General features: G+C 41.1%; 1 protein-coding gene across 5 annotated transcripts in view; it reads right to left on the reverse strand.

Moving 5' to 3' along the window:
• pag1 (phosphoprotein membrane anchor with glycosphingolipid microdomains 1) overlaps positions 1 to 25,717 on the reverse strand; it is a 109,975-nt gene that overhangs the window by 20,097 nt on the left and 64,161 nt on the right. For 4 of the 5 annotated variants that reach the window (XR_009827066.1, XM_062056590.1, XM_062056591.1 and 1 more), the window contains 4 exons: positions 19,047 to 19,143; positions 18,806 to 18,978; positions 17,099 to 17,521; positions 2,996 to 3,055 (listed from right to left, as the gene is read on the reverse strand). Coding sequence is in view for 4 of the 5 variants with exons in the window: in XM_062056590.1 (XP_061912574.1) it covers positions 2,996 to 3,055; positions 17,099 to 17,521; positions 18,806 to 18,978; positions 19,047 to 19,143 (753 nt within the window). In the remaining variant the exon portion in view is untranslated. Of the gene's footprint in view, positions 1 to 2,995; positions 3,056 to 13,392; positions 13,696 to 17,098; positions 17,522 to 18,805; positions 18,979 to 19,046; positions 19,144 to 25,717 lie in introns of those variants that run through there. The other variant, XM_062056593.1, reaches the window with a different exon arrangement.

Below are 25,717 nucleotides of genomic sequence, written 5' to 3' on the forward strand. Positions count from 1 at the left end.
CGCGTGACGAAGTCAGAGTAACGGAAGTTATGGTACCCCGTAGAATCCTATACAAAAAGCTCTGTTTTCATTTCATAATTCCACAGTATTCTGGACATCTTTTGCAATTTGTTTAATGAACAATGAAGGCTGCAAAGAAGACAGTTGTAGGTGGGATCGGTGTATTAGCAGCGGACTACAGCAACACAACCAGGAGGACTTTGTTGGAGAGCAGACGCGCTAGCCGGCGACCTCACCTTGACTTCCTACGTCTCCGGGCCGCCAACCGCATCGGGTGAAGTCCTTCGTCCTTCTGCCGATCGCTGGAACGCAGGTGAGCACGGGTGTTGATGAGCAGATGAGGGCTGGCTGGCGTAGGTGGAGAGCTAATGTTTTTAGCATAGCTCTGTGCGGTCCGGTTGCTAAGTTGCTAAGTTAGCTTCAATGGCGTCGTTAGCACAGCATTGTTAACCTTCGCCAGCCTGGAAAGCATTAACCGTGTATTTACATGTCCACGGTTTAATAGTATTGTTGATTTTCTATCTATCCTTCCAGTCAGGGGTTTATTTTTTTTGTTTCTATATGCAGTTAAAGCACGATGCTATCACGTTAGCTCGTAGCTAAAGCATTTCGCCGATGTATTGTCGTGGAGATAAAAGGCACTGAATGTCCATTTCGCGTTCTCGACTCTCATTTTCAAGAGGATATAGTATCCGAGGTGGTTTAAAATACAAATCCGTGATCCACAATAGAAAAAGGAGAGTGTGGAATCCAATGAGCCAGCTTGTACCTAAGTTACGGTCAGAGCGAAAAAAGATACGTCCTGCACTGCACTCTAGTCCTTCACTGTAACGTTCCTCATCTACGAATCTTTCATCCTCGCTCAAATTAATGGGGTAATCGTCACTTTCTCGGTCCGAATCTCTCTCGCTCCATTGTAAACAATAGGGAATTGTGAGGAATACTAGCTCCTGTGACGTCACGCTACTTCCGGTACAGGCAAGGCTTTTTTTTATCAGCGAGCAAAAGTTGCGAACTTTATCGTCGATTTTCTCTACTAAATCCTTTCAGCAAAAATATGGCAATATCGCAAAATGATCAAGTATGACACATAGAATGGATCTGCTATTCCCGTTTAAATAAAAAAAAATCATTTCAGTAGGCCTTTAAAATAGGCCATTCATTGAAGGTGCGCCTTATAATCCGGTGCGCCTTATAGTGCGGAAAATACGGTACAATGGTAAAAATACTACAGTAATGAAAAACATGTTTATTGTGTTTAAAAAGGTTACTTGCATTATCATAATCTATTTTGATTACATTAGTAGTAAATTTGGCCACAGTTAATGTAAACTCTCAACTATTCAAGATTATCATTGTCAAATGTTTGTCATGTCTGTGTTGATCATGTTTTTGTTTGGCCGTGTGCTGTTTATTTTTTGGACACTTTCTTAGTTCCTGGTTGTTCACTCCCTTGTTTTGTTTCCATAGCAACCCATTAGTTGTCACCTGTCATGTCACGCACCTGTTTCACGTTTTGAGTCACGCACCTGTTGTTAATCATGTCTGTGTTATTTAAGCTTTTCATTTTCTGTTGGTCAGGCTGGCGACATCACATTTATGCTCTGCACACTTTATGATCACTCTTCTTCATGCCATGTTCACAGTTCCATGCCAAGTAAGTTTTTGTTTCTTGTTCATAGTTTTTTGCCTTTGTGCAAGTCTTTTGTTTTCATAGCCACGTTTTGTACCTCCACTGTGAGCGCCTTTTGTTTGTACTTTTTTGAGTTAGAATTAAAAATGTATTCACCTTCACGCAATGTCTGGTCCACATCATTTGCACCACGGGAGAACAAACCACGCCATAGTCCGAGCCTTGACAATGTTTACTTTCAACTATTCAAATTTAGCATAGTCAAAAGCTTACCATTGTCTATAAAGACAATTGTTAGCTTGATTTATGAACTTGATTGGTTCTTGAACACAGTTTGTAAAAGGAAATGTTCATATAGTTAAGCAGAGTTACCCCATAAGAAACATGAATAATGGGTTGCAGCCTTGACAAAAGTCCATATTTTAGTGAAGGTTTGTACAATTTAAACAATATAAAGTGCTATACAATACTGTATATGAAACACACAATGAAATTTATATTGTATTTAAAAACCTAGTTAGATAAAGGACAATGAAAATGAATGAAAAATAAGCAGAACTGTGCTGCCAACACACGCGCACACAGAAGCCATTATGGTGCCCTCGCAAAGGATCATAAATCCTTAACTTTAACAACCATACATTAACAAGGAGCTGAATAAAGGAGCAGACAGACAAAGAACGATTCCCACCACCGCCAAACCTCTTCTGTGTGTGCTCTCTTGAGTTCAAGGAGCAGTACCTGTCATTTCTTTTCCTCGTTGTGCAATAAGTCTGCTCTGGCATATTTTCCGGAAAAGAAAGGTGTCTTCACAATTAGACCTTGTTGTGGCACAGAGCCTTCTTTGTCAATCTTCGTCTATCATAGTTGTGAATGCCATTAATTTGATTTAACTTGAACTGATCGGCCCAAGTATGCACAGAGCATACTTGGGCCGATCAGTTCATAAACAGAAAAGTTTGCGTATAGAGGGGTTCATAAATCGAGGTGCCACTGTATATAATAACTATCTTCAGTAGGCCATACGGCACTAAATTGTTTTAGGTTGCATTAAAAAGGCATTAGATTTAATTTGCTGATCGCTGCAGAAACCCTGTCCTAAAACCTTCGGCTCTGTAGTCCAAACACAGCTCATTAGCATTAAAGCTGCAGACACATCAAACGGGGTGCTCCCAGTCAGCCTGATTAAAACCACTAGTCAAAGTTTATTTAGGTTACAACTTGTACCTCCCCCTCTCTTCCCCATCCCCCCCTCAGAGAGTACTATCTGATCTTCTACTCTTCCTTTTAGGTGCTTGCCTTGAGCCAATGTGCTGCCATCTCAGGAGTGTAAGTATTGGGAATAAGGGACTTGTAGCTTACCTCGTTGTCTGACGGAACTTTGTTGTGGAGCCTTGGTGCCAAAGACAGGGGGGAGTGGAGCTGGATGGGAGAACACAAAGATGGCTCAGGAAATATATAAAAACTCCCGAGGCTGAACAGTGTTGAGTCTCTAAGGAACGTTTTGCCTCAAAGAAATCGCTAGCATGTTTCATTTACAAACTAGTTTTGACACATTTTTCGATGCAACGCAGAAAGTTTTTTTAAAAGGCAAATTAAGACCCATTTGCCTATTGATTTGCATCGTTGTCAACAGTGTATCGACTGGTCCTCAAAAAGCAGGAAAAATGAAGCTAATGTTGCACATAAGTACTCGTTTATTGAGAGCGTTATTGAGATAAAATCAATAGGCGGTGACAACCTCGGTCCGGGAAGTCTCCGTGATGGATGGCATCCACGAAGCGCACATGACGGTGGCGGAAAACACCTCAGGAGCCTAACGAGAAGCTCGATATTCCCGCAAGATCGCAGTAATTGGCGCGCCTTAAATTGTAATGCCTCTGAGAAAGGCATTCACAACTCCATTTTATTTTGTATATTTTCAAATAAAACCTGCAGCCACACAGGATGCTAAATGGTGCCGGGCGCTCATCCGTCAAAGTGTCCGAGGCGACGCATGAATCAATATGGTTACCTTATGGATAAAGCCCATTTGGACACATGATTACTTTTATAGATTTGACATACAATCTGCCAGGCGCCTGAAGGCTTTTTCAATCTAATTGGGTGACCAATTAGGCAGAGTGACCCCGCCCTCTGAGCCTATGAGACGCACGAGTGACGTTACCAATTGTTGCTGGCTTCTAAACAGTTCCTGGAGCACACCAGGAACCATATTTGGTAACATGAGTAAACATTGACAATAGGGATGTAATGATGAACAACAGTATTAATGATAAACTCCCGACAGTTAGTTAAATTGCAATTTAATGAAAATAATTGAAAAACTAATTGATAACCGCACTTCGATAAACACTCCTAAACCAGCTAGCGCTAGCTCATTAGATAGCTTAAATGTTAATGGACAGGAAGATAATTTGCGCATGTTTTTCCTTTGTCATTAAAAAAACTCTAAAACATTTAGAAATTTAAACGGAAAAAGATAAACTCTCAAATGTGGCTCTTAAGAATCCAAATATTTAATGTTTCTTCTTCCAATTAAGTAAATTGTGCGTCTGTTTATTTTATAAAATGTTTTAAAATAAAACTTTTTGAGCACATTCAACGATATGGCAATAATAATGATAACAATAATACGATATTTTCATATCACCATCCCTAATTAAATTACACTTTTTTTCTGCCAAGGATTTGGTGCATTAGCTTTATTTGAGGCAGTAAACGCTCACTAAGCCAGCGTTTCCCATACATTGATTGAGTCATGGTGGCCTGCCACACATACATTATGACAGCCACAAAAAGATTTGGCAAAATTTTTTCAGATTTAATACCATCACAAAGGAATTATAACAGGGCTGTATTAGCGGCTTGTAATTACAAGTAGATGGCATCCGCTTGCTTAAGTTAAAGTTAAAGTACCACTGATAGTCACGCACACACTGGGTGTGGTGAAATTACCCTCTGTACTTGACCCATCCCCTTGTTCCACCCCCTGGGATGGAACAAGGGGAACAATTGGGAAGCGGATCGTGAGATCAGGTTCGAGGTGCGGAAGCCGGATGGGGCTTCCCTTACCCTATGCCGGCCTCGTCCTACACCTGAAGACCCTCGTCCTGACCCTAAATACCTTGGGGTCACCCTGGACAGGTCGCTCACTTTCCGTAAACACCTCTTGGCAACACGCAAGAAACTCAACACCCGCGTCTCACTGCTGAGACGGTTGGTCGGGTCCGGTTGGGGTGCCGGGGCAAGAACTCTGCGAACAGCAGCACTTGCCCTGGTCTACTCAACTGCTGAGTACTGCGCACCTGTCTGGGCGCGCAGTGCTCACTCTAAACAACTTGATGTCCCGATCAACGAAGCCTTGCGTGTTATCACTGGATGCCTGCGCCCCACCCCTGTGGAGCTACTGCCCATCTTAGCAGGCATCCAACCCGCTGAGCTTCGTCGCCAAGGTGCTGTAGCAACTCTGGCGGGCCGGGCAAACATGGATGAGAACCACCTGCTCCATGAAAGGCTCACACTCTCCTCAGAGCCAACGCCCCGCCTCCCCTCCAGAGACCCACTGGTACCAGCCGCCCTGAAGCTCCTGCAGCAATGCAGTGACAACAACATCAGGGCGGCTCACTGGGCGAATCACAAATGGAGCACGGACCTGGAGCATACCATCTCCTCCAGACTCCGTGACTTCATACCTGACACCGGCTCAATACCAGGCCTCTCACTACCACGAGTGGCCTGGGTGAGGCTTAACCGCCTCCGAACTGGTGTCGGTCGCTTTCGCTCAAACATGTTCCAGTGGGGCTTAGCACCTAACGCGACGTGTGAGTGTGGCGCGGAGGAGCAGACTGCCGACCACGTGATCCTGCGTTGCCCGATTTATCGTGCTCCTAATGGTTTGCGTGGCCTGGCGGACCTGGATGACTGCTCGGTGACCTGGCTCACTTCTGTGTGTCCTGACATATGAACGGGAGGGCCCCCCGGGCCTGGGGTGGTAAAAGGCATAGACCCTCGGCCTCAGGTCCGGGTGCCGGAAAACAGCTGCCCATACGATGAAGACCCCCTGGGAGGTGAGGGGAGCAGTGAGCAGCAGCCTTGGCCGCGCTCGGGAATCAGAAGGTGCTCTTGGATTTACAAGCTAAATGGTGTGTCAAGGATGGTAAAAAAGAGTAAACATAGGTAAAGGAAGGTAGAGAACAAGTAAAATAAGGTTGAAAATGCAAAAAAGTAGGTAAACATAGGTAAAATAGGGTAAAAATCTGGTAAAAAGTACCAAAAAAAAGTATGTAAACATAGGTAAACTAGTAGAAGTAAAAGAAGGTAAAAAGTATAGTTAAAGGCCTACTGAAACCCACTACTACCGACCACACAGTCTGATAGTTTATATATCAATGATGAAATCTTAACATTGCAACACATGCCAATACGGCCGGGTTAACTTATAAAGTGCAATTTTAAATTTCACGCGAAACTTCCGGTTGAAAACGCCTCGGTATGATGACGTTTGCGCGTGACGTCACATAGTGAACGGAAGTATTCGGACCCCATTGGATGCAATACAAAAAGCTCTGTTTTCACCACATAATTCCACAGTATTCTGGACATCTGTGTTGGTGAATCTTTTGCAATTTGTTTAATGAACAATGAAGACTGCAAAGAAGAAAGCTGTAAGTGGGATCTGTGTATTAGCGGCGGACTACAGCAACACAACCAGGAGGACTTTGAGATGGATAGCAGACGCGCTAGCCGGCGACCTCACCTTGACTTCCTCCGTTTCCGGGCCGCCGACCGCATTTATGATCGGGTGAAGTCCTTCAACGATCCGTTGATCGCTGGAACGCAGGTGAGCACGGGTGTTGATGAGCAAATGAGGGCTGGCTGGGGTAGGTGGATAGCTAATGTTTTTAGCATAGCTCCGTGAGGTCCCGTTGCTAAGTTAGCTTCAATGGCGTCGTTAGCAACAGCATTGTTAAGCTTCGACAGGCTGGAAAGCATTAACCGTGTAGTTACATGTCCATGGTTTAATAGTATTGTTGATTTTCTGTCTATCCTTCCAGTCAGGGGTTTATTTATTTTGTTTCTATCTGCATTTGAGCACGATGCTATCACGTTAGCTCCGTAGCTAAAGTGCTTCGCCGATGTATTGTCGTGGAGATAAAAGTCACTGTGAATGTCCATTTCGCGTTCTCGACTCTCATTTTCAAGAGGATATAGTATCCGAGGTGGTTTAAAATACAAATCTGTGATCCACAATAGAAAAAGGAGAAAGTGTGGAATCCAAAGAACCCTTGTACCTAAGTTACGGTCAGAGCGAAAAAAGATACGTCCTGCACTGCACTCTAATCCTTCACTCTCACGTTCCTCATCCACAAATCTTTCATCCTTGCTCAAATTAATGGGGTAATCGTCGCTTTCTCGGTCCGAATCTCTCTCGCTGCTGGTGTAAACAATGGGGAAATGTGAGGAGCCCTTCAACCTGCGACGTCATGCTACTTCCGGTACAGGCAAGGCTTTTTTTTATCAGCGACCAAAAGTTGCGAACTTTATCGTTGATGTTCTCTACTAAATCCTTTCAGCAAAAATATGGCAATATCGCGAAATGATCAAGTATGACACATAGAATGGATCTGCTATCCCCGTTTAAATAAAAAAAAAATCATTTCAGTAGGCCTTTAACAGTGGTTACACACACACTGGTGCCCATAAGGCACGCTGGGTAATCCAGACGCAACTCCGCTGGATGCGACCGTATTGTGAAATATGAAATGTACAATGATGTACAATGATTATCTTTGAAATCAGGGCACACTTATTGGACACAGCCTGTTTATTTTAATCACTTGTACATTTAGGGTACCAAATATGCTTCCTTTCCTGGTTAAAGGTTGAATTATCAAATATGATTCCTTTCCTGTTTAGGGAATAGTTTACCAAATATTGTTAATTTCCCTTTTAAGGATTTGGTTACCAAATATGGTTCCTACGTGTACCTAATATTGTGGGCCGCGAGTGCATATTAGGACCTGGTCCAGTCAGCAGGAATGTTGCAACCGCTACATGCCCCACCCTCCATCATGGAAACGTGTGTATTTGCATATATTGTGCTGCACGTAGACCCCCTGGGGCTGATTTAAGGTTAACCCTCAATGTTGCTGCCTCCTTGCGGTTTACGCTCATGTATGACCAAGAGGTGATTTGTCTTGTCGGATAATATGTGTGTGCACGTTATTAGTGTGTGTGCGTATGTGCGTGCGTGCGGCTAGAACCAGCTGCCCACCGTCCTCGTGACAGTCTGGCTCCATGATGGATGATGCTGCGTCCTGTGATGCTTGCATTTGCAGCGCATGCAGCGGCGTGTAGGTAAATGCCCTCAGGTAGCGCCAATGCACCGCCACTAAATGCACACAAAGACTTTCAACACACATCGGTGCCCGACCTTTCGTTGCACAGCTTCCCTGATCATGTGGTTGTTATTGAACGTAAACAGCGCCGCGACTTGTTGGCAGTCGTACAAGACGCGCGCATCACCCGCAGGCTTTTTAAATGGGCTGCACAAAATGAGTTTGACCCACCTGACGGGCTGCTGGGACCGCCGCCAGCATGGTTGGGCCTCTCGTCTCCAGGATAGAGGAATGTGGGTTTTCATACGCCCACCTCATTGCTGTTAATGTGCATGCAAAGCAGAAGATAATCTGCCTATTGTACTAGCGTACTGTACGTGCACGTGTCAGGGTGCACGTCAGCGCCACTGACACCTGAGTTGTCCAGCTCGCTTTAATCAGCTTAGCGTTCCACATGTCTTGTGTCTCCTAGATTCACATAAACAACATCCCATATTTCTACCCCATGAATGCACGCCTTATTACGTGAATAAATACCTGCACTAATTTCTTTTGGTTATGTCACCAATTTGGTTACATACGGGTTACTTTCCCAATAAAAATATGACTATGTGCATTGTTGTTGTTAATGGTTCCTCCTGTAAGATAAACTTCATCTTGACATGGTCCACAGGTCATAAGATACCAATTATGGTAAATGTTGCATTCCCAAAATGGTAAAAGTTGTAAATTGCCCAATGTGATACAAGTGGTCAGTTACCAAATACGATAAAGATTTTAAATTACCGAATATAGTAAAAAGTTTACAGTTACCGGATATGGTAAAAAGTTTAAAGTTACTGGATATGGTAAAAGTTTTAAGTTACTGAATATGGTAACAGTTTTAAGTTACTGAATATGGTAAAAGTTTTAAGTTGCCGAATATGTTAAAAGTTGTAAGTTGCTGAATATGTTAAAAGTTGAAAGTTGAGAAATTTCAAAAGTCGTAAGTTACCTAGTATAGAACAAGTTTTAGGTTACTGAATATGGTAAAAGTTGGAAGAGTAGCGAATATGGTAAAAGTTGCAATTGACCGAATATAGTAAAAGTTGTGTTAACAGAAATGGTCAAAGTTGTAAGTTACCAAACATGGTCAAAATTGTAATTTACCGCCTATGGTAAAAGTTGTAAGTTACCAAATATGGTAAAAGTTGTAAGCTACCAAATATGGTAACGTTCCTATGTTACTGAATATGGTAAAAGTTGTGTTATCAAAAACAATAAAGGTTCTCAGTTACAAAAAATGGTTAAAGTTGTAAGGCAGTGGTCCCCAACCACCGGGCCGCGGCCCGGTACCGGCCCGTGGACCGATTGGTACCGGGCCACGGCCGCACAAGAAATTAAAAAAAAAAAAAAAAAAAAAAAATTGTTTTTTATTAATTCAACATAAAAAACACAATATATACATTATATGTCAATATAAATCAATGCAGTCTGCAGGGATACAGTCCGTAGCACACATGATTGTATTTCTTTATGACAAAAAAAAAATAAAAAATTCCCCCCCCAACCGGTCCGTGGGACAAATTTTCAACCATTGAACGGTCCGCAAGTACAAAAAGGTTGGGGACCACTGTTGTAAGGTACCAAATACAGTAAAACTTGTAGGTCACCAAATATGGTAAAGGTTGTGTTACCAATAATGGTACAAATTGTAAGTTATCGAATATGGTAACTTACAACTTGTACCATTATTGGTAACACAACTTTTAACATATTGTATTAATATTTGGTATTTGTAAGTTACCAAATATGGTAAAAGTATTGTTATCAAATATGGTTAAAGCTGTGTTGTCAAAAATGGTGAAAGTTGTCAGTTTCAAAACATGGTAAAGTTTGTTAAGTTACCAAATATGGTAAAACGTATAAGTTACCAAATATTGTAAAAGTTGTGTTACCAATAATGGTAAAAGTTATAATTGACTGCATACGGGAAAAGTCGTAAGTTACCAAAAATGGTCAAAGTTTTAAGTTACCGAATATGGTAAAAGTTGTAAGTTACTGAATATGGTAAACATTCTAAGTTACCATACTGTACATAGTAAAAGTTCAAAGTTACCGAACGGAATATAGTAAACGTTCTCATTCACCGAATACGGTAAAAGTTGCAAGTTACCAAACTGAATATAGTAAGAGTTGTAAGTTACAGAAAAAAACACAGGAAAAGTTGTAAGATACCGAATATAATAAAAGTTGGTAAAAAAAAGACATTGAACCTTGTTTATCGAACATTACCGGAATATTTTTTATCTGACAGTACCAGGACATTGTTATCGGACATTGCAATGATAGTTATCGAACATTACCAGCATATAGCTATCGAACATTACCAGATTATTATTATCGGACGTTACCAGGATATTGTTACTGAAAATTACCAGGATATTATCGAACATTACCAGGATATCGTTTTTTAACATTACCAGGATATTGTTAATCAAACATGTCCAGGATATCGTTATCGAACATTAGCAAGATATTTTTATAGAACATTACCAGGATATTGTTTACTAGAATTTACCAGGATAATGTTATCAGACATTAACAGTATATTGCTATCAGACGTTAGCATGGCTAGTGTGCTGATGGGTACCTAACGTGGCCAGTGCGTGCATGCTAATTGAGTATGCGTATGGCCGAACTAGCTGGCTACATACAGAAAAAGGCCGCCAAGGAGAAAGGACAGCAGGAAGCATACGGTGAAAGTTTAACTTTTTTCCGCATTCCCACTTGATATCAAGTTTGCACGTGGTAACAAGAAAGTCGTAAACACAGCACTGACATGTCACCTTGTAAAAATGTCTAATGGCAAACAGTCCACATGTGCATACAACTTTTAAAGAGGAACTGCAATTATTTTTAATTTTGCCCATCGTTCACAATCATTATGATGATCATTGTACAGCCCTTACCTTTGGGCTGGTACCAAGGGCGACTGTGTTGACCAGTTTGACGCGTGTAAATGATAGAATGTCCAGTACTGTAGAACTGTGTTTGGATATGACAATCCGTTTATTCCAGCTATCTAAATTAAATCAAATGTAAGTTATATAACATAAAGTATGCTAACCTTGAATGGCACATTGTCACAGCATTGTCACGGCAAGACACGACACGTCACGTCACAAACACGAACACGACCCCGGTCGAAAACTGTTTGTCCTCCAATCGCCCTCCCATGCTCACACCTGAGCCCAATTTATGGAGGCTACCATGGTAACTGCACCATAGCAACAGTCCCCTCCCTGTCAACACTTCCTGGTTCTTTACAGGAAGTGGGCGGAGCAATCTGCCGAAAAGGAAATTAAACATGCTGAACCCAACAATCAATTTAGAGAAAATAAAATAAAAACAATATAAACAAATAAGGAATTTTGGCTCCAACACTCCGGCCCCCAATTGAGAAGGGCAGGATGCCATGAACAATTCAAAATAAATAACAATGGAGCCATAAATATAAACAAACAATAATCATCTTTGAGTTAGTTTTTTCAGTTTTGATTTTAGCAGAACACACCAATGCTTTTTTATCTGGATAAGTCTCCATGACTCTTCCAAGTAACCAAGAGCCACGTGGAGCGGCGTTGTCTGCGATCAGTACAAAATGTCATTTGGGACGAGACTTCTTCTCTGTTTGCTCCACCTCTGCCGCTCCTGTAGCAAAGGTAAATACTCTCTTAACCAGCGTTTCCAGCATAGGTCAGAGATGTATTGGACTTGTCTTCTTTTTTAGTGCAGCTTTAATGCGCATCATTTCCTGATCCACTTTGTCACTTAGTGATTTCCTCGTTTGACTCATGTCCAATAGAGTCATTTTCAGGATCCAGGCGACTGACCTCTCAGGGTCCTCCGCTGCGATCCCATACTCCAACATATCAGCTGGCCATTCTTCCTGTTTCTTCCGAAACATTTCCTGATCCACTTCAACTCCTCTTGAGGCTTTGTCTACAGGAATTCGAGTGGTATTAATGTACCGCCATTGGGGGACATCAGATGTTTTGCATCTTTCCCTCCTTTTCCGATTAAGTATGCGTTGCCTAGCAGTGCACTGTTTGTTGGGCAAAGACACATCATCCTTTTTAAAGGGAAATTCCAAAGTGTAGTGTCCATTTTGAAGCTTGCACGTAGTAGTCATGACCTTCATGAACTTCATGTCATCTCTAGAAATGTCTTCTTGGTATTCTGATGACCTGTCGTGTAAATCATGGTTGTATTGATTGTGCAGCAGCTCCTCTTGCTTTGTTATGGAGATCCTGTTGACAGTAGTAGTGGAGCAGCCAATCTTACTCCTCTTCTTACTGTAATCAGGATTGCCATTGATGACCCACCCCAATAGGGTCTTAACGGCATATGGTCCATTTCCATGACTGTTCACTTCCCAGGGTTCAAGCAGTTTAGATGCGTTGGTCCCAATCACTAGCTCTACATCGGCTTGAATACGAGGAAGAGTGACGCCATCCAAGTATGGCCATTTAGCCAACTCCTCTTCATTGATGAGGTTGTTTGTAGTTACGGGCATCCTTTTTTGGGTGTAGACCTTGGGAAGGTCGTAGAACTGTTGCCCAGTAAGGCTTGAAATCTTTAAGTCTGTCAGCATGTAACTGGAAATTGATGTTTTTGGGCCCATGGTTAGGAGATTGATTTGAGTTTTTCTTCCTTTCAAGTTGAGCTTGGTCATCAAATTTTCAGAACAAAATGTGCCTGTGCTGCCCGGATCCAAGAATGCATAGGTTTTTATGACTGGGTGTCCTTTGCTGGACTTTATCTGTACAGGCAGAATTGACAGAATTCCATTTCCAGCCCCCGTTTGTCCACATGTTTGCAGCGATATTTGTGCATTACTCACCCTTGCCTTATTTTGGTTTGGAATTATGTTGCTTGCTCTTTCCTTCTGACCAATATGAAGCAGACTTGGATGGTTTTGCTTGCATACCTTGCAGGTCAAGCGCTTATCACAATCCCAGCGCTGCTCAGCTGTCACTCAAAACGGCGAGGGCTGTTGTTCAATCAGCGCGACGTCCTACGTCTTGATTAGCACGGCGTCCTCCGTCTGCCTGTCGCTGCGTTGCTCCTGGCTCCAAACGACGATCCCGTCCGCTCTTCTCCTGGTCCAAAGGAGGCGAAACAGCCCGGCCTGTGGCTGAACACCGTCCCAGTGTGCGCTCCAGGTGCACACACTGCGCGCTGCTTGCAGTCTATTTACTTCATGTTCCTAATGAAGTGTCCACTGTGTGTCTTACTGACATTCAAACTTAGTCTTTTTCAAAAACGAAGACTATAGTTTTCGACTTAATGTACAGCCCTTACCTTTGGGCTGGTACCGAGGGCGACTGTGTTGACCAGTTTGACGCGTGTAAATGATAGAATGTCCAGTACTGTAGAACTGTGTTTGGATATGACAATCCGTTTATTCCAGCTATCTAAATTAAATCAAATGTAAGTTATATAACAAAGTATGCTAACCTTGAATGGCACATTGTCACAGCATTGTCACGGCAAGACACGACACGTCACGTCACAAACATGAACACGACCACGGTCGAAAACTGTTTGTCCTCCAATCGCCCTCCCATGCTCACACCTGAGCCCAATTTATGGAGGCTACCATGGTAACTGCACCATAGCAACAGTCCCCTCCCTGTCAACACTTCCTGGTTCTTAACAGGAAGTGGGCGGAGCAATCTGCCGAAAAGAAAATTAAACATGCTGAACCCAACAATCAATTTAGAGAAAATAAAATAAAAACAATATAAACAAATAAGGAATTTTGTCTCCAACAATCATGATGACGGATGTATTTCTTTTTATGCATTCTAACACGTAAATAAACTTTACAATGGAGCCAATTGGAGGTCCTCTATTAAACCCATAAAACCCAATAAATAACCATCCAAAAAGTGCCAACAATACTCCATTTACATTTCATGACTTGAATATTAAGCAAGTATTAGTGATATTGTTATTAAAAGCGCTAACGCAGACAAACTATTTATAGCAGCGCCGTTCCCAAGCTTGTGTGCTAATGTTGACATGATCGACTGATTAGTTGTTTCCTCGTTTCCTTGCTCGTGGAAGTTTATTTCAAATCATATATCAAGCCTCTCACCTGGATAGTAGAAGGATGAGGATAGATTCTGACGAGTTAGTCAACTTTGGGATCCAATTCAAACCTGGAAATGGCGAGAACGACACGAAAAGGCGCTTGTTTACACCCCACTTTTCTTCTTGAGTATTATGAGTCATTCTTCATCTAAACGGAACTATAACAAGATTCTATCAGTCGCCATCCTGATGACAGCAGACATTGTACAGTAAGTGATGTTTTATTATGTTTGTTGGCTTTCATGAAGTCTGCCGTGAGTAATAATCAGTGATGTTGTTGAAATTGTTTTGAAATTAATGCGCAGCGTATGCTTAAAATTATCAAAATACGCAAATATTATTGTAGAAGCATTTAAGTCTCATCTTAAAACTCATTTGTATACTCTAGCCTTTAAATAGACTCCCTTTTTAGACCAGTTGATCTGCCGTTTCTTTTCTTTTCTTTTCTACTCTGCTCCAGGGTGGACCGCTAGCCTGTTCATCGGATGGGGACATCTCTACGCTGCTGACCCGTCTCCGCTCGGGATGGTTCCTGCAGGCCCCACCATGGACTGGACTTTCGCTGATGTGTTGGACTTTCACAATATTATGTCAGACCCACTCGACATCCATTGCTTTCGGTCTCCCCTAGAGGGGAGGGGTTACCCACATATGCGGTCCTCTCCAAGGTTTCTCATAGTCATTCACATTGACGTCCCACTGGGGTGAGTTTTCCTTGCCCGTACGTGGGCTCTGTACCAAGGATGTCGTTGTGGCTTGTACAGCCCTTTGAGACACTTGTGATTTAGGGCTATATAAATAAACATTGATTGATTGCATTGATTGATAAACTTACCCATTACTCTATTACATATATACTTAAGCATGTATATGAAACCTCAATGGAGGTGTTTGGATGTTTTTTAGGGGCGTTATAGGCAGAATAGTGTGACTCCAATAGGCTCCATTGTAAGTAGACGTTTGATAACGTTTATTTACTATTTAGAATGCTTAAAAAAGAACAACATATATGTTCTTGTCTTACATAAAAGGCTTACTGAAATGCGATTTTCTTATTTAAAGGGGAATAGCAGGTCCATTCTATGTGTCATACTTGATCATTCCGCGATATTGCCATTTTTTTGCTGAAAGGATTTAGTGGAGAACATCGACGATAAAGTTCGCAACTTTTGGTCGCTGATAAAAAAGCCTTGCCTGTACCTGAAGTAGCAGACGATATGCACGTGACGTCACAGGTTGTGGAGCTCCTCACATCTGAACATTGTTTACAATCATGGCCACCAGCAGCGAGAGCGATTCGGACCGAGAAAGCGACGATTTCCCCATTAATTTGAGCGAGGATGAAAGATTCGTGGATGAGGAAAGTGAGAGTGAAGGACTAGAGGGCAGTGGAAGCGATTCAGATAGGGAAGATGCTGTGAGAGGCGGGTGGGACCTGATATTCAGCTGGGAATGACTAAAACAGTAAATAAACACAAGACATACACTACCGTTCAAAAGTTTGGGGTCACCCAAACAATTTTGTGGAATAGCCTTCATTTCTGAGAACAAGAATAGACTGTCGAGTTTCAGATGAAAGTTCTCTTTTTCTGGCCATTTTGAGCGTTTAATTGACCCCACAAATGTGATGCTCCAGAAACTCAATCTGCTCAAAGGAAGGTCAGTTTTGTAGCTTCTGTAACGAGCTAAACTGTTTTCAGATATGTGAACATGATTGCACAAGGGTTTTCCAATAATCAATTAGCCTTCTGAGCCAATGAGCAAACACATTGTACCATTAGAACACTGGAGTGATAGTTGCTGGAAATGGGCCTCTATACACCTATGTAAATATTGCACCAAAAACCAGACATTTGCAGCTACAATAGTCATTTACCACATTAGCAATGTATAGAGTGTATTTCTTTAAAGTTAAGACTAGTTTAAAGTTATCTTCATTGAAGAGTACAGTGCTTTTCCTTAAAAAATAAGGACATTTCAATGTGACCCCAAACTTTTGAACAGTAGTGTATATATACTCTATTAGCCACAACACAACCAGGCTTATATTTAATATGCCACAAATTAATCCCGCATAACAAACACCTCCCCCCTCCCGTCCATATAACCCGCCAATACAACTCAAACACCCGCACAACACACTCAATCCCACAGCCCAAAGTACCGTTCACCTCCGCAAAGTTCATACAGCACATATATTTCCCCAAAGTTACATACGTGACATGCACATAGCGGCACGCACGTACGGGAAAGCGATCAAATGTTTGGAAGCCGCAGCTGAGTACGTACTCACGGTACCGCGTCTGCGTATCCAACTCAAAGTCCTCCTGGTAAGAGTCTCTGTTGTCCCAGTTCTCCACAGGCCAATGGTAAAGCTTGACTGTCATCTTTCGGGAATGTAAACAATGAAACATCGGCTGTGTTTGTGTTGCTGCAGCCAGCCGAAATACACCGCTTCCCACCTACAGCTTTCTTCTTTGCTGTCACCATTGTTCATTAAACAAATTGCAAAAGATTCACCAACACAAATGTCCAGAATACTGTGGAATTTTGCGATGAAAACAGACGACATAATAGCTGGCCACAATGATGTCCCAAAATGTCCTCTACAATCCGTGACGTCACGCGCAGGCGTCATCATACCGAGACGTTTTCAGCAGGATATTTCGTGTGAAATTTAAAATTGCACTTTAGTAATCTAACCCGGCCGTATTGGCATGTGTTGCAATGTTAAGATTTCATCATTGATATATAAACTATCAGACTGCGTGGTCGGTAGTAGTGGGTTTCAGTAGGCCTTTACATAAGGATTGTGAATGATATGCAAAATTCTCCTTTAAGGGAAACTAAGCTCTGCTTCTTCCCACTCCTTATCTATTGTACTAAGACACTGTAAAAATATGTGACATTGTAACTGTATGCATGTTCAAAATAAAATAATACCATAACTTGTAAAAATGTTTTTTAATGAAACAGTACTCACCTTTCCATTGTATAAAGCTTCACCGTCAGCAAAGCCGTTCACCAGCATGGGCTGGTTGTCGTTTTCATCCAGAACCTTCTCTGGTACCGGCGGGGGCAAATCCTCTGGCTCCTCTGTGGGGTTCCCAGAGGGGGCGCTGCCACTGCCGTTGTTGTCACCTGACCGCTGCTTGGCCTCCAGGTCGGCGCTGTGGCGGCTCTTCTTGTTGCGGTCCACCGAGGCGTATTCGGCCGTGCTGGGGCTGAGGTGGCCGTTGAGGAGGAGGGGGGCGCAAAGGGGCGGCTGGTGGGGGGAAGCGCTCAAGTCGGCCGTACCATTGGTGAGGGCCAGCTTCTTCGGGGGGTACTTGAGCTCCTTGACCGTCTCATAGAGGGAGTCCTCGATGCTGATGTCGCGGGACGCCACCGCCATGTCTTTCACCACCTGGACAAAGGACAGATAATGTCCTTGACTGAGCCAATTATTAATGCCCCTAATCCAGAGGTCTTCAACAGGGGGTCCTCAACCCATAGGGGGTACACAGAGGTACTGCAGAGACTATATTTAAAATATTTTTTTTTATATTCCCCCCGCATTCTTTTGACAAATTCAGATTTCATTTAAAACACATTAACATCAACCCAACACATTGTAGTGTAATTTAGAAATGACAGGGTGATGGCCACCATACTCACTGCACATTGCAGGTTTAAAATAAAAAAAATTTGTACATATCATACTGTATGCCACGGTATGAACATTTATCACGGTTAATGTGACCAAAATTAACACGGTTATCATTTTTATCGCGGTATTTTTACATGTGCTCAAAATTTTCTAAAAGTACTTATACTTAAATCTTTTGACTAAGTTGTATTTAAAAAAACAAACATCAAATTCAAAATGACGTACTTTGTAGAAGAAACATTATTGTAGATGACTGTTTCATGTAACTGACAAGTAGCGATTAACGGTGCTAGGTGACAGCTAGCGATTATCACATGTGTTGACAGCTAGCGATTAACATGCTAGTTGCCAGCTAGCGATTAGCACTCTAGGTGGAAGCTAGCAATTAATGTGTTAGTTGCGAGTTAGCGATTAGCATGTTAGCTGCCATTTGGCGATTAGCGTGCTAGTTTTTCGGCGAGCAAATAGCCAGGTAGTTGCCGGCAGGCGGTTTGCGCGCTAGTTTTCAACTAGCACGCTAGTTGCTGTTAAGAAAATAATGTGCTAGTTGCCAGCCATTGATTAGCGCACTAGTTGCAAGCTGGCGATTAGTGATGATAGCTGCCAGCTAGCGACTATCTTGCTAGTTACCAGCACTATACTATATTACTTGAATATCTTAGTATTGCAAAACAACAAGGTACCTTTAGAACCACTTTAATTTAAATCACAATTTATACAGGATAAATAAGTAAGACAGTGGTGTTTAAACTATTTCCATGTACTGAAAAGTCAAAGCAAGGTCCATTTTGATATTTTTTATTCTGTAAAAAAATGACTAAAAACAAACATATTTATCCTACGGTTAGAAAATGTAGTATCAGTGTCAGTAGTATTTGTATCAAAGTGTCAGACTTTTCTCGTTACATTACGTCTTTCCACGCCATTGGTTGTGTTGGTGCTGTGTTGTACAATAAACTTGCTCAATACTTTCTCATGCACTCCAAATCATGATTCAAGCTAAAACATAAACCTGTTTATATATAGAGAATGAGAACAGACCTCGTAGGTGCTGTCCGCCGATGAAGGTGGGGCCATGCCCCTGATGAGGGAGCTGTTGGGCGGGATGCTGGGGAGCTCGCGGTCCTGATGACACTTGGAGTACCTGTGCTCTGATTGGCTGGAAGCTATCTCCTCCGAGGGATGAGGGCTGCTGGCCTGTGTGTCTGTGAGGACTGGACACAGATACAGACTTTAGAAATCTCATTTGGGGAAGATGAGCTAACAAGGCCATGTGACATACTTGTACCGCTGGTTGGAGGTCCGTTGTGGGAGGTGCTGACGCCCACTTCTGTCATGGGGCTGTTGGGCGACTGGCTGACGGTCTCTTTATCCGACGTCTTGCAGGACATTAAAAGTGGTGTCAGTATTTTATGTGTCTAGTGTCTCTTTTGTGGTCTATTAAAAGCAGTTTGTTTTGGTCTAAATAAATGGGTGAGCTGTGCTTGTGCAACACTTTTAAGTGAAAAAAAATGTTGACAAAAAAAAAGGAGGCTCTGCGAATCAGGGAGAAATACTGCCATGAGTCCTGATAACAAGCAGCCTGAGAAGCTCTCATATAGTTCAAATGAGGACAGAAGCGCTTTGTTCCACTGCTGTTTTTCGTCAATAGAAGTGATAGGAAAGCCGCGTTAAGAGCGACACCTCATGGCCACATCACATCATAGCAGCTCTACAGTCAATGACGTCATTTTTAACTATTTTAGGGACCAAACTGAAGTTTTCATTGTTCCAGTCTCCTAATGCAGCACACACCTGTTTTAATGACATCATAGGACGGTGAAAATGACAATCCTGTCAGTTTGTAAGAGGTGTGCAAGGAGGCATTCTGCAACAATTTGGTGCTTTGTGCTTTGTCTTAAAGGAAATAAAGATGATTAAATGTATATGTATTTTTTAAAATAAATTGTTTAAAAAAAAAATATATATATATATATATATATATATATATATATATATATATATATATATATATATATATATATATATATATATATATATATATATATATAACCAAAAGTATTTGGCCACCTGCCTTGACTCACATATGAACTTGAAGTGCCATCCCATTCCTAACCCATAGGGTTCAATATGATGTTGGTCCACCTTTTGCAGCTATTACAGCTTCAATTTTTCTGGGAAGGCTGTCCACAAGGTTGCGGAGTGTGTTTATAGGAATTTTCGACCATTCTTCCAAAAGCGCATTGGTGAGGTCAAACACTGATGTTGGTCGAGTAGGCCTGGCTCTCAGTCTCCGTTCTAATTCATCCCAAAGGTGTTCTATTGGGTTCAGGTCAGGACTCTGTGTAGGCCAGTCAAGTTCATCCACACCAGACTCTGTCATCCATGTCTTTATGGACCTTGCTTTGTGCACTGGTGGCACTCGGCCATGGAAACCCATTCAATGAAGCTCTCTGCGTACTGTACGTGGGCTAATTGGAAGGTCACATGAAGTTTGGAGCTCTGTAGCAACTGACTGTGCAGAAAGTCTTTGCACTATGCGCTTCAGCATCCGCTGACCCCTCTCTGTCAGTTTACGTGGCCTAACACTTTGTGGCTGAGTTGCTGTTGTTCCCAAACTCTTCCATTTTCTTATAATAAAGCCCACAGTTGACTTTGGAATATTTAGGAGCGAGGAAATTTTTTGCACAAGTGGCATTCTCTGACAGTTCCATGCTGGAAATCACTGAGCTCCTGAGAGCGACCAAGTCTTTCACAAATGTTTGTAGCAACAGTCTCCATGCCTAAGTGCTTGATTTTATACACCTGTGGCCGGGCCAAGTGATTAGGACACCTGATTCTGATCATTTGGATGGGTGGCCAAATACCTTTGGCAATATAGTATGTATATATATATACACACATATATATCCATCCATCCATTTTCTACCGCTTGTCCCTCTCGGGGTCACGGGGGGTGCTGGAGCTCTCAGCTGCATTCAGGCGGGGTACAACCTGGACAAGTCGCCACATCATCACAGGGCCAACACAGATAGACAGAAAACATTCACACTCACACTCACATTCACATTTACATATATATATTATATATAAGAGAGGTAAGTCCTAAGCTTATGTCAAAATTAATTGATTTATGACCCGTGACGGTTTTGAGTGATTTATGACCCGTGACTAATTGATTTATGACCTGTGAAGGTCAAAGGTCAAGATCAAGTTCAGGGTCAAGGTCAAAGGCCAAGTTCAAGGTCAAATTTCATGGTGTTAAATGATTTATGACACTGGGGGTCAAGTTCAAGGTCAAATTTCACCCGGAAGCGGTTAAGACCGGAACCAGAACCGGAAGTAGCTAAATCAGGAAGTAACTAAAACCGGAAGTAGCTAAAACAGGAAGTAGCTAAAACCGGAAGTAGCTAAAACACGAAGTGGCTAAAACAGGAAGTAGCTAAAACCGGATGTTGTTAAGACAGGAATTTTGAACATGAATGGGTGTATTGTTGACGTGTGAGAAGCATGTGGTTGGGGGATGCAAAGGAGGAGGGGTGCACACGGATGCAATTGACGAGTAAAGACTTTGTGAGTACGCTACAGAAATTCATTTATTATAGACATGATTAGCGAAACTCCGGTGACCATCTATAAAAATAGCGAGTCGAAAACTTACCTCGACGCCCCGCAGAAAAGCAGGATTTTTCTGAATCGTACTCAGATGCCACCGTCCAAGTCTTTGCGTGAAAAATGGGATTTGGAAGCTCACGGGATGGAAGGATCTTTTGGATACATTTTCAGATACCAGACGGGGGATCTCTGTTTGTTTCAGCTGAAAGACAAAAGAGACGGAATCCCTTTTGCGAACGTTACATCGCTATCTACCGTGGATTGGGACGTGTTAAGTCTGGCAATGGACGATTTCCTGTGGCGTGATCCTTCTCCGGTCGATAAACGCGTAAAAGGAAGCTTGTCTACTTACCCGACCACGGCTGAGTTGAGCGAGAGAACAATTTTGTTTAGCGCTACTTGGGAGACGAAATCTTCGGCCTCGGGTCGTTGGTTTTTTCGAGCCAGTCTCTGTGCTCCTAAAAATATGTCGACCGAGCCCGACGTCTTTTTTCTGGAGACTTTCAACTCTGAATGCGGGGTGTTTACACCGGTTGTGGTCGTCCCCATCATGGCACGGCGCGAGCGTATGGGGGAAATGAAGGACGAGATAGACAACTTGTTTCGAAGCGGCCGGAATTGGAAAAGCATGCTGACGTTGAAAAGAAAATTGTCCTTTGAGGACACACCCCCGCTTCAGTTTTGAACAATCCCCTTTGATTTTAACACAGAGACCAATCCATAACAGATCTCCCGCTTTTTTTTTGGATCGGTAAAGAAAATGCCAAACAATTAGACGCGTAAAGACCTGCCTTATAGCACAGATGGACAAACTCGAACCATCCATGAACATGACTAATGAACCATCCACTTCCATCACGAACCAATACATTTAGATTGGGGTATGTTGTTTCTTTATGGGCAAAAATGTTAATGTCTTTTGTTTTTACGTTAGCATTTCAGCTTGCGTGCTGGAACCAGTCATTCCGGGCAGTTATCAATAATTTTCATTTAAAATGGTAATACTAACCGTTTTAATATGGTTATCAATTATACCCTTTATTGTTACATCCCTAGTGCCAACTAACAATAAAGATGACAACTTTGTTTAGAAATATTTATTCATACCGTAAATGTGCTGTTCATTACGTTGTTACATGAATACTAATTACTCTTAAAGTTTTGTCCATTTTATAGCAATTAAAAGTGCTGATAAAAAAAACTAGTAATCAATGTTTTGAGGACGGTCAAAATAGCGGCAATAAATACAAACAACACCAAAGCTTTTTTGATGTGTTAAGAAATGTAGACAAAATTAGCCGGCAGACTTTGACTAAAAGTTTTTTGTTTTTTTTTTGTGTTTTTTTTTGACTCAACAGTACATGCACATAGCTTCAGGAATCCATCAGGAATACAAAACACATTAACGTCTTACAAACAACAGGCGTTTTGCCTCTAACAATAAACGCTCTAAAACATTTACAAATTAAAACATATAAAGAAAAACATATTTTAAAACTCATATAATAGTAGAAAAATATTTATAATGTTTGTTCTGCTAAAGAAAGTATATTATATAGGCGTGTTGCTAATGTTTTATACATGTGTTTATTTATTTTAAACAACACTTTGTTAAAATATTTCAAGGTATTAGTTATTTTCGAGCACATTTGACGATTGATGATAACCGTGATATTTTGGTCACAATAACTGTGATGTGATTTTATTTTTTAACATTTCTAATTCACATAAACTTGTTGCAATGCCTCCATGTTTGTTTTGTGTTTTAACATTAGGGAAAGTCTGTATTGTTTATTATTGTTGTTTGGCACAGTTTATTCCCAACACGCTAAGCGTTTTATTGAAGTACATCACAGATTAACACTCGTACACGTCCGAGAAGGAGTATGAAGAAGCGGAGCTAATTTACTGTTTTTGACCAAATTGCAAGATTTTGTGCCATTCCTTCCAGACAGACCCGTGATGAGCTGACATGGGCTACATTCTATATGTTAATGTGCATGGTGTGGTCCATCATCCTGTGTAGTAATCTGGTCCATAATATTTCGGGGTAGATGTAAAATGCTTATATAACCCTACCCTTTTTCCATTACATAGCAATTGCTAACATTTTTGTTCACTTCCTGTTCTCAATGTATTCACAATATACTCTATAAGTTACATTTCATATGGTGAGATAAATAAGATTATCAATAAATTCAGAATGTTTATCATGGTTATTCTTCCATGTACTTTGTAAACACAGAGTTTAAAAAGTTTTAAATTTTTATTTGTATTTTTTTAATGCATTAAAAAAAATTGGATCATATTAGTACATTGTTTAAATTATTTGCTTAATCCATTCCATAATTAAATTTCACATACCGATATGCTAAAAGTTTTAAGTGTTGTATGTGCATACAAAGGTTTAAAGTTACATTTTTCTTAGAAGTTTTATTTCTCCTTTTTTTGTTGAGAATAATTGTTGTACGATCTTGGGTAGCAAATTATAGTTTGCTTTGTGCATACTTTTAGCTGTTTACAAATTTAATATGTGAAAAAATATCAATATTTTTGATTCAGTAAATAATGGGTTTGAGTGTTCTCTAAATCCAACATTATGTATTATTCTAATTAATCTTTTTTGTAACACGGTTAATAACTAAAGCACACTTTTATAGTTATTTCCCCATATTTCTGCCCAACAACTCAGATACGGTAAGACTAGGGAGCAGTAAAGAATATAAAGTAATTTCTGGTCCAATACATATTTTGCTTTATTCATAACGGATGTATGTCTCGCCACCTTATGTTGTATATTTTTATATGAGATTTCCGGTTCATTTGATCATCAATCATTACGCCTACAATTTTATTTCATTTCCTCTTTCAACGTCTATTCCGTCTATTTGTATTTGTGTTTTACTTTCCTTATACTGTTACCAAATAAGATTATTTTAGTTTTACCGAGGTTTAAGGATAGTCTGTTTTTTGTCAAACTAGCGGTATTTCTTCTCTTAATTTTTGTATTAGCTTCTGTGTGTTCTCTCCTGAACCAAACGCTGTTGTATCGTCCTCTGTATGAAGATTAGATCTGTACTGTTTTTATTGCAGCAACGGTAGAAAAAGGCATATCAAAGAGATAGGATGATACAAAGTGCAGTAGATGGTATAAAACCCACACCCGCCTTTCCTCACTTCCTACTTACTTATGGTAAATCCAAAAGGCTATGTATGCTTTGTCGTACTTCCGGGTCTTTTCATTCTGGTTATCGTCAATTGTTTTGTTTTCTGCTGACGACAACTCCTTTTTTTTCTTTTCATTCTTCATCTTTTTGCCTATGTTAGCTCCTGTGTACTTACTACTTCTACCGGGTAGAACAGGCAGACTGTTGATTATATTGACCGTTGTTACCACATAGCCGCAGTCTTGTGTATTGTTCTAACACAAACATAATTAAAAACTCAAGGGCTGCAATTGATTCATTCGATTTAAAAATAAAATAAAATCCAACACCATTCCTCCAATTAATACCTTTTTTAAAATGTGTGTATGTGTAATTGTTGAATACATTGTAACTCAATTCGTCGTACTTTGTCTTTTTGTTTGGTTTGGTTCTTTCTTCAACGTATCTATCACCTGATTCATGTGCATCTGGTTCCACCGAGTTTTTAAACTTTTTTCTTTTTAATGTAAGTAATATATAGTGAAGCTCCCCTGGGGAAAGTATCCCCGGGGAGAATGACCAGAATGACGGTCATTAAAAAAAAATAAAAAAATCTTTGTTTATGTCGACAATTTTCCCTAAAAGTTACATTGAGGCTAGACGGTGTGTTGTTTCTATTAACTAATAGACGGATCAATAAAAAAACTCCCCTCCCGACCTGCTATCTAAAAATCCAGTTTTAATGTGTAAATACCGTAGGATGTCATTAATGTGTTACCGGGAGAAAAAAAAGGGGTTACATTTGTTCACAGATTCTGTTAAAGACATCATGGGTCACAGAAGTCCAAAAAACTTTAACAGAAAGTTCATTGTCCGTCCCATGACAGCGGTGTGCTTCTGGGGAGGGGCACCTCTGTTGTCTGTGGAGCAGCTATGGGGGAGCACATTAGCCCATTAGTCGTCCTGATTTAGGTTGGTCCACGGTCCAAACATATTTAGCGGTTTTAAATGAGAAATTAAACATGAGCAAAATATGCCATCGTTAAGTGTTAGCGACGGAGAGCAAGGTGTTAGTGTATTTAAACTCATTGAATCAGGGCCTTCAGAGTTAAGAATTTAGAAGAAGTCGTGGCCTAAAATGTCTCAACTTCCAGGGGAGTTCAAAAGAGTATAGATCAGGGGTTGGCGCAGT

This window comes from Entelurus aequoreus, linkage group LG08, assembly GCF_033978785.1.
Source record: "Entelurus aequoreus isolate RoL-2023_Sb linkage group LG08, RoL_Eaeq_v1.1, whole genome shotgun sequence".
In the NCBI taxonomy this organism is placed as follows: Eukaryota; Metazoa; Chordata; class Actinopteri; order Syngnathiformes; family Syngnathidae; genus Entelurus; species Entelurus aequoreus.